Source organism: Branchiostoma belcheri, unplaced genomic scaffold (assembly GCF_001625305.1).
Source record: "Branchiostoma belcheri isolate BF01 breed outbred unplaced genomic scaffold, Haploidv18h27 scaffold25, whole genome shotgun sequence".
In the NCBI taxonomy this organism is placed as follows: Eukaryota; Metazoa; Chordata; class Leptocardii; order Amphioxiformes; family Branchiostomatidae; genus Branchiostoma; species Branchiostoma belcheri.
This window is the reverse complement of record NW_017803854.1, coordinates 223168-232936: the sequence shown is the minus strand read 5'-3', so window position 1 is coordinate 232936 and position 9769 is coordinate 223168. Positions and strand designations below refer to the sequence as shown.

The window sequence follows — 9769 nt, the reverse complement described above, 5'->3', positions numbered from 1 at the left end:
AGGAGGGAGAGAGAGAGAGAGATAGAGAGAGAAAGAGAGAGGGAAAGAGAAAGAGAGATCTACACACACGCTGTCATATGTATTTACAATTTATATATACTTATAAACTATATGTACATGTATGTGTGTGTGTGTAAATATCCATTGTTTTGTCCGGAGGACAGGCTAAAGCTTGATTCTCAAATACATTTTGATATCTTGACACATAACGTTATGTATTTTTATTTATGTTTAATCTTGAGGCTAATACAAGACAATGCAGAAGTTATTCTGACCTCAGTCTCCACCACCAGCGCCACCTGTTCCTTCAGCACGGCAGCTGACAGGTCTGCGATCACATCCACTGCACGACGGTAGATCTACAGAAGATCATTAAAAGGTCATTACAAGAAGCCTGACAGTACTTAACTATTACATGTACATCGAGTCAAGGTTTTCATGTATAGTAGTCAAATAATCTAACTACAGTTGCATCACTGCTGATGAGTCTGCTATCACATCCACAGCACGGCGGTAGATCTACAGAGGATGTAAGGTCATTTACAAGAGGCCTGACAGTACTAAACTGACTCAAGGTTTGCTAGGTATCAGTAGTCAAATAATCTAAGAGTTCATCAAAGAGAAATAGTCCCTGCTTTTCATGCCAGCATACAATGTCAAAGTACTGAATTTGCAAGTAGTTTTAGCAAAATGTGCCAATGTAGCCACCCTTTCCATATAATATGCAAACATAAAATCAAAGGTACCTTGAAAGCTGATTGTCATAAAATACTTACACCAAAAACATGTTAACTGTACTCACATGTAAAGCCTTGGCAATGGTCTGCAAAGAGAACCTCCCTGGGTAGAAAATGTGTTCTAGATAGGCTTCCTGCAGAAAAAAAAAACACATACATGTACATGTATCAACTATGGTTTGACTTGAAGTTGAAAGACAATGGTGGTGTACAAAAAAACTAATGTCAGCATCAACCAAAGTAAATGTTTGATCATGACACACAATTCATAAAGCAGTTTAATATGAATTAAAAAAATAAATGTTACTGCAATTCCTGATTTCTTCACGGTACTGTTATGTTCGCTGTCACTTCTGTACCGTGAAGCTATCATTACAGTCAACAAATAATTCCTGGACTTTTTTTTTCCTGCACCTGTCACCACCATGAACATACACTTTCTGTGAACGTGTCTATTTTTCTCAGACTGTGATTGTGAACTTTTGCTACCGTCAACATTAAGCGAATTACAGTATTGTTCCAGCCGACTGCTGCCTACCCGTGTCAGGGACCAAAGCAGCAGTATGATCAAAGTCTGGATAGTGAGAGTGACATGTTACATTCAAGTTGACAATGAAAACGTGATGATGTCTCTACTCACACTGGGGTCCTGGTGGTTTGGCACGGTGACCTCAGGACTGACCGCTGGCTCCAGGATGACCTGGCTCCAACCCTGCTGACCTGCAGGGCCACTGGAGGGGAAAACAAGAAAGGCCAATGCTGTTTAGTTAATAGTTAATAGAGTTCCCAATACAAGAAGGAAACTCACCATAAGTTTTTGGTCGATCTAGTCAACCTTCGTCAGATGTACTCACTGACATTTCTTGGCAAAATCTTTCCTCAGAATACAATATTTTACAGTCAAACTTGTCTATAGGGGGCTTGACAATAATGCTTACAGACTTAGGTAGCTACTAAGACAAAGATTTACAATGGTTGGGTCAATGGGGAAATAATCTAAGGGACCATCAAACAGTGTCTACATGTATATGACCATGTTGCACTTACATAATATAGAGAAAAATCTTTTCCTGTAATATTGCACAAACATGCACATAGAAGAAGACAAAAGTACTATCATATGCCATTCAGTGTTGGAAGAGGAGTTCACCAACCTTTCAATACTGCAGTACTACCAAAGAGTGTCTGTAAGTCCCATATGACTATACAAGTGGCTGTGTAAAACCTTGGCCAAACATCATGCTGCCCCAACGGCTGCATGACTAAGCTACAGGAGAGACTGAAGTGAAGTTAGACACCTGGAGTTCACTGACCTTTCAATACTGCAGTACCTGGCCACAGTCTCATCATAACTGTTGGTCCACACAGTCCACAGGGTGGAGGGGTCCAGGTGCAGACTGATCAACTTCTCCTAGGGGAGGCCAGACATGAAAAGGTTCAAAACCAGGCATTCTGCTGCAGTACCAAAGAAAGCCATTAGGAGTCCAATAATCAAAATTGTCCTCCATTCTAGTATCAAAACCTTAACTTAAGCCTACATGTACATAAAGATCTACTTGTCTAGTATCCAAAAGTTCTCAAATTACGCTGTCCACATACAAAGGACATTGAAAACATATAATCTCCTATATAGGCAAAGGTAAAAGTATGCATGTAATTGACATTCAATAGTTAAGTGGCAAAAGTTTTGTAGATTGCAGACAGGTGGAATACTATGATTCCTATGGTACCTATACATTGCCAGAAATTGAGATATGAAATAAACGCTTGTTCCTAGCTCTGACCTGGGGTGAACACAGGGTGGCCATGTGTAGGAAGTGGTATCTTCCATCCTCCAGGACTGGCTGCACAACTACAAACTGGGAGGAAATGGGTGCAATAAACTTCAACAAGTTCTTCTTCAAGTTCTTCTTCGTCAATTGCTCATCTCTGCAAACTACTAAGTTAAACTTCTAGTCAGATGTATAGAGAAACAAAGAAACATTCAAGAAAGACATGCAAACTAAGATACTTTTCCGGATGCAGCAATATTTATCTATAAGTTAATAATAATAATAATATCTATTTGTTGTTTATTTTGATTTTTCACAAAATGAAAGGGAGGGCAAAACAGGTGCATACTCACCTTTACAAGTTACCCTCCCCCATACAAAAACACAATACACAACACATATGAACTTATCACTAACAAATAACCATTACAAATTTTGCTATGGATATGTCAGAGTTTTGTCTAACGCTTTAAATCTATCTATATTAACCACATCTAATGCTAAACTTAATTCTCGCTTGTAGGACTAAAATTTGCTGCCATGCTGATACAAATGTCCTTACCATGGACCTATCGGCGAATGAGAGGAAGGCCACCAGATACAGGCTGTGGGTCTGACTGTCGTATGTCTTCTGGATCATGTGGCTCTGGCCTGGAAATAACATATGGAATTAACGGCTTTATAAAGTACAGCACTTTCTGAATTATAAACATACAAAAAATACATTTTCAAGGATCATTTATTCAAACAAGAAGTCCCGAGATTGAATCCTGCCATGTCACCAACCTTATGCCCTTGGGAAAATAAATAAACTTGAAACTTGAACTTGAAAGGCACTTCACAAGACTTTCCTCACTTTGCTCAGGTGTTAATGAGTATGCCAGGATGATCATAATGGTGATCATGGGCATTAAAAGAAAAACTCAAAGATCTACAAGACTGTATTATGCTTCAAACCGTTTGTCAAGACTTTTGATGTTAATTGAGGATTAGGCAAATTGTACTTACCATGAAGGATAATCCCAATTATACCTCACACGAACTATTTGGGTATATCATTTACCTTATGCAGTATTTCCTATGCTTATCGCTAGGTGGCGCACGTGTACAAAGCTTTAATCGCAAAGCATCACGGGATATCATGACGTAATGACTATGTTCGCCGCCATTTGACGACGTGCGAGAAAGAGTCTGTGCTGTTCACCATGGGTGGGCATTCTCAGCTACTTGGAAGCTGAAGAACAGCAAGGGTGGGAAGATATACCCAAATAGTTCGTGTGAGGTATAATTGGGATTGTCCTTCATGGTAAGTACAATTTGCCTAATCCTCAATTATACCTGCACACTTCCTATTTGGGTATATCATTTACCTTATGCAGACTTCAGAGCCGTGGACAGCACAGCCTGGCCAAACGTGTGTTGGTTGTTGTCCCTCCTGTAGTACTTCAGGAAGGTAGACTCTCTTGACCAGTCCGCTGCCTTCATGATGCTATGTAGAGACACCCCGGCAGCTGCAGCAGCTGAAGTGGACGCTCCTCGAGTGGAGTGAGCTGAGAAAGTTGCTGTGTCAACACCTGCCGTGCCTAACACTGACTTAACCCACCTGGCCAGGGTTGCAGAACCCACTGGCCTGTGTGGTCTCCTGTACGATATGAACAACTTCTGCTCCCCCCCCTTCTTTCCGAAGGGAAGAAGTCCGCCTTAGATATTCTTTCAGGTATGTGAAGGCACACAAGCGCCTGTCCTGCGGGAAGGCCGCCCAAAAACACTTTCTGGCAGGTTTTCCTGGTCTAGAAGTTTCAGCAGGGTAGGAATTGTCCAAGAAAACTACCGTTTCTACTATTTTTTTTTTTTCATGAATCTCAAGTCAAGAGTCGCTAAAGTCTGACCCCTGTCGGCTGACACCAATGCCGCTAGTGTTACCAACTTATGAACCAGCTGTTTCAAACTAAGACTATTAGCTTGGCAACAATGCAGAAGGTACTCTAGGACCCGACTGACGTCCCATGTTGAAACATATCTTGGACAAGGAGGACGTTTGTGAAACAGACCTCTCAACAGTTTGGACACTAGAGGGTGACTACCCACATTACAATGGTCTACTGGTAAGTGTACAGACGAGATCGCAGAACGAGCCACCCCAATTGACATACAATGTATAGCAGTAGTTCTGTCGGAACATCCATTCAAGATATTCTACTACGCTCTCTATAGAGCCGCAAACTGGATCAATCTTCCTTCTATCACACCAGCTGGCCCACTGAGCCCATGCTGACTGATACTGTCTAGAAGTGCTTTCTCTCCAAGCCGAGAGGATGAGGTCTGAAGCCCCTGCCGAAAGGCCCCGACCCTGCAACTGTCGCCTGATCTTGGCCACGCGGCAAGCATCAGATCTGGCAACAGCGGATGGGGTCTCCTGTTGTGCGGCAGGAACAGCAGATCCCAGCTCTGTGGCAGGAGAACCGGACTCTCGAACAACATGTTCAACACCTTGGGGTACCAAGCCTGAGACTCCCAAACTGGAGGTATCAAAATCACTATTGCTACGTCTGACTGGACTTTCCTCAGTACCTTGAACACTAGGCTGAAGCGGGGAAAGGCATGCGCTAGCCCCAGGTTGCCTCAGTGAATGTTTAGGCCATCCACCGACATGGCCTCTGGTTCTGGGCGCCAAGAGACATACTCCTTCAGCTGAGCGTTCATACGAGAAGCAAACAGATCTACTGTCAATGCATTGCCTGTCCAATTGTTCAATGACAGGAAAAACTGAGCGGTTCAGTTGCCACTCTACCTTGTCCAGAAAAAACCCGCGAACACTTGTCCGCTAGGGTGTTTGTCAATCCGGGAACGTGAGTTGCAGACAACGTCAGGCCTCTTTCCAGGGCCCACGACCACATCTCCAGGGCCAAGGCTGCCAAATCTGGCGACCTTGTTCCCCCCACGTGATTCACATATGCAACGACTGTTGCGTTGTCCAGCCTTAGCAGATCATGCTGAGTATCTGCGCTCACAAAGCTTCTTAGCGCCAGGGAGGCCGCTTTCAATTCTAGTCAGTTGGTCACAGTGCATGCGCGCTTCTGTTTGCGACCAGCGCCCGCCTGTCTCCTGACCATAACAATGCGCGCCCCATCCTTCCAGTGAGGCATCCGTGCAAATTGTCAGGTTTGACGGAACAAAGACTTTACTTCGCGCACATGACCGATCCACCACTGTAGATCTTTTACTGCATCTGGGGTTAGACTGACTAAAGAGACAAAATTCTCTCGGCTTCTTTATGTCGAAAATTGAGAAGCTGTTGCAGAGCCCGGAAAAGTAAGGGCCTTGGAAGAATGGCTTGCTTGGCGGACTCTAACAGCCCCACCACGCTGGCTAGCTGTCTGATTCCTATCACCTCCTGTTCTAGAAGTGATAGGCAAGAACTCACTACCTTGTCTAACTTGTCTTCGGTTAGGTAAATTGTCAAAGTACGAGAATCGAGAACAAGGCCTAGGAAAATCACTACCTGAGACGGTACCAACCGCGACTTCTCCAGGTTGAGAACAAACCGAGTTGCTCTAGAAGCTCTCTGCCTATAGCAATGTGCTCTAAGCATTGTTCCCTCGACCTTGCAATGATCGGTAAGTCGTCTAAGAAAACTACTACTAGTAATGATCAGGGGTCTCCCCAAGCAATGAAACAAGGGCGCTGCGCCTCTCAAAAAATTTTCAAATGTAGGGTCTTCTCTTCGTACTTTTGCTTGTGTTAGCTTGGCTAATTCGTGAAATTTTGCTGATTTGGGGGCCAAGCGGCGTCACTATGCCCATCGGTATTGTCTGACAAAAGTTGTAAAAAGGCGCTATTTGAATAACAATAGTCCACTTTGCTACACAAAATCAATGTGTTTGGTAAAATGTTGACACCCTGCTGGCATTTGAAAATCCTATTTTCATGTAAACAGCGCTAATTTCTCCATGAAATACAGCCCAAACAGTCAGAGAATAGATTTTTAGGGGCTAGTATATGGCGATCGTAACGTGGAAAATCCCCTTTCAAAATTCGGCAACATGGAAGAAAAATAACTCACGAAAATCTTCCCTTCAAATGAGGAATCAGTGCTCCAACAAATCAAACATATAGAGAAGAACATTTCTTCTTTGTTGTGACCTTGTATTCAATCCATTTTTAGAGTTTTGGACACGTTTTCGTGGCCTTGAACATAGAAATGTGTAGCGCTCGGCACGAGGTCGGCCATCTTGTTTTCTTCAAATCTCCCGATATCTCGCGAGATTCAGTGAGACTTGGGCAAAACGCTGCAGTTTTGACCAAAACCGCTAGATGGCTAGGGTAGAATTACAGGTTTGTTGTTGTAGGGACGAAAATTGTAACCTTTTTAGTTTGAGGAGTACTTGTTGTAGCTATAGTTAAACTTTGAACGGTTGGACTTAGAAGTGCTCGAAGGGGCTGACTTATAAGCCTTACTCAAAGTGCGTCTAGCCTAATCGGCTGAATTAACCTTCTCCAAAAAGGTGTCTCCAAATTAAGAAGGGGAAGAATCTGAAGTTCCCGAGCAGGTCGCTACATTTTTGAGCGAGGACTTTACTCACAAATTTGGAGTTTAACTGCTGCCAACAACTACTCTACTAAAAGGTTAGCAGCCATGAGCATCTTATCCTGGCAATCACTAAAATTCTTATCCGTGTTTACGGTATCATGCTTGATCATATTAGCCACTACTGGGTCTAGAATCGGCGCCCGAAGTGCTAATTCAACATTAGGTGGAGTGGGAAAAGTTTCCTCTACTATGACTCAGTATAGACGTGAAATGTGTGGCAAGGACATGAAACAAGATATGAAACATGTTTTCAAGACCGACTTGCCCACCGGTTCCTCCAAATACTTATTTGAAGTTATTATCGTAGGGATTACCAAACGACAAGGAGTTACCTTCGTCAGAGTCAGAAAAGGTAGATTTTTCCCTTCCTCCGAACACTCTTCCACTTCAGAACCTGGATGCTCTCGCCCGGAACCGACTACACCGGTTCGGCTGGTCGACGCTACCGCCCCGTCAACGTCCCGAGGTTGACGGGATGAACTGGACGCCTGAGGAAGTCCCAGGCTGGAACTGATCCACTGAAGAAAGAGGCAGCGTCGAATCCAGGTGGAAGGGTGTTTCCGATGGAGGTGGGGGAGACTTTTTCCCCACCAAGCTTCGGCACGGTCGGGAGCCCAACTCCTCCGAGCCCGGAGGAAATTTTAGGCCGGGGCGGCGGCAGCTCCGCGCCGTCTCCTTCCTTGACCGATGTTGCCGGTGCCAACGCCAAAGGGGCATTTCGCTCCCAAGCGGCGGATGTTCCCGGTGCCAACGCCGAGGGGCATTTCGCTCCCAAGCGGCGGATGTTCCCGGTGCCAACGCCGAGGGGCATTTCGCTCCCAAGCGGCGGAATGAGGTTGGAGTTCTTCTCTTTTCCTCCGAACCTCCAGCTGTAGGAGCGGGGACTTTTCGTTCACCCGACTCCTCTTCCTCCTGTCCGGAGGCATGTGCAGGCACGCCTGTATATTTTCCACGGCCAGGAATTTTTCCTGACTAGCGTTGGGAAACAGGCCGCTTCTCTTGCCGTTACGACCCGTCTGGTCCTCCGAAAGGCTACCTGAATCGCCCTCGTGGGCAGAAGACTTCGTTTTATCCTTCTTTTTGGGCCTAACGCCGAAAGAAAATCCGAAAAAATAAGGAGTAGGGAAACGAACGTGCACCCCTTCGCGTTCGCACAAGGAAAATGGCGGCGAACATAGTCATTACGTCATGATATCCCGTGATGCTTTGCGATTAAAGCTTTGTACACGTGCGCCACCTAGCGATAAGCATAGGAAATACTGCATAAGGTAAATGATATACCCAAATAGGAAGTGTGCAGGTATAACTTCATATAACGATGAGAAATTTGGTCCAAATCTTTACCCAATACTATAATTACACTACCAATCCAGCTGTTTCAAGTTTGAAAAAAAAAAGAAATACCTGGAGCAGTCTGCTGGTCTATCTTGTCGGCCACAAAGTCCAAGAGATCAGCTTCTGCTACACACTCCTGGTCCTGTGTGGGGAGGCAACAGAGGATATACATTCATACCAGGGTTGTGTACATGTACATGATACCTGTACCTGTAAAATCATTCCCTACATTAACCTGGAACAGAGCATTAGGAGAACATGTGGTCCAGTGTTTGGTGGACCTAGAGTTTGAATCCAGACAGTTATTACCAGAGATTTGCATACCACTGAAGGGGGTTAGATAAAGAGGTCTGGAGACAGCTGTCCATCCTCTGTAACTTCTGCCTTATCCCCCCAACAACCAGGAGGTGAAGGGACAAGGTACAAATGTAGGTAGGTAGGTAGAAAGGGGGTTGTTGTCCTTAGAACCAGGAGCATCTCTAGGAAGCGTTCATGATTTTTTTATGGAAGTAATTGTTTTGGGTGGCTGACTGATGAGTCTGGTTGTTTGGTGTCCTGTACTTCCTGCCTGAATTTCTGATTTCTTGTTCAGCATGTTTTGCAGACTTACATTAGTACTAGTAGTAGACCACTTCCTGGTGAATGCTTGTCCTTTACTTCCTGACCTACAATAGTCTCTACGACGGGCTTTTTCTTCAAAAATGTTCAATCCTCACTTACGTTGGCGGACCACATCCTGAGTTTGTGGTCCCGACACACGGCAAACACGAAGTTGTCGTGACCCAGCGAGTCCTGCCGGTGCACGCAGAGGTCAAGGGTCGCGTCCGAGCTCTCCTGGCCTCCCCTACATGAACAACACAACTCTGTCAGTTAGTAATAAATAAAATGTTAGTAATACCAACTACATTGTAAGTATGTATATATTGTCATACATTCTAGCTGCTACAATTGTTGTGCAATAAAAAATAAAGTTATTCTTATTCTACTGTATTTCCAAATTGCAGGCATGAAGGATGAGGAGCCATGCATAACATAACAACACTCTTCCGTAATACAAAAAAAAATCACGCAACTGGATACATTCTAGACTATAGGAAAATCCTGTTAGCGCCTTCTTAATTTGACCAGTTGCTTGCTTGATTATGGGTTCACCACACCACGAAGTGGTGGTGAACCCATATTGCTTTTTCTGATGTTTCTTCTCCTCCTTCTCCTTCTTCTCCTGCCATTTTTAAATGGATTCAGCTTCTTCATTTTAGGGCCCGAGGTCCTGAAATTTGGTATGGAGGTACAGTGGGCAAATACCCCTAGGCGTTTTTTAAATTATTGTGATA

The 9769-nt window shown here is 44.3% G+C and overlaps 1 protein-coding gene across 5 annotated transcripts in view; it reads right to left on the bottom strand.

Moving 5' to 3' along the window:
- LOC109471434 (nuclear pore complex protein Nup160-like) overlaps window positions 1–9769 on the bottom strand; it is a 29824-nt gene that overhangs the window by 16461 nt on the left and 3594 nt on the right. For 3 of the 5 annotated variants that reach the window (XM_019770736.1, XM_019770739.1, XM_019770740.1), the window contains exons 6-14: window positions 9156–9279; window positions 8505–8577; window positions 3072–3160; window positions 2522–2596; window positions 2051–2148; window positions 1378–1468; window positions 803–871; window positions 493–519; window positions 276–332 (exon numbers count right to left, since the gene is read on the bottom strand). In XM_019770736.1, the coding sequence (XP_019626295.1) occupies window positions 276–332; window positions 493–519; window positions 803–871; window positions 1378–1468; window positions 2051–2148; window positions 2522–2596; window positions 3072–3160; window positions 8505–8577; window positions 9156–9279 (703 nt within the window). Of the gene's footprint in view, window positions 1–275; window positions 360–492; window positions 520–802; window positions 872–1377; window positions 1469–2050; window positions 2149–2521; window positions 2597–3071; window positions 3161–8504; window positions 8578–9155; window positions 9280–9769 lie in introns of all 5 variants that reach the window. The other 2 variants (XM_019770737.1, XM_019770741.1) reach the window with 1 other exon arrangement.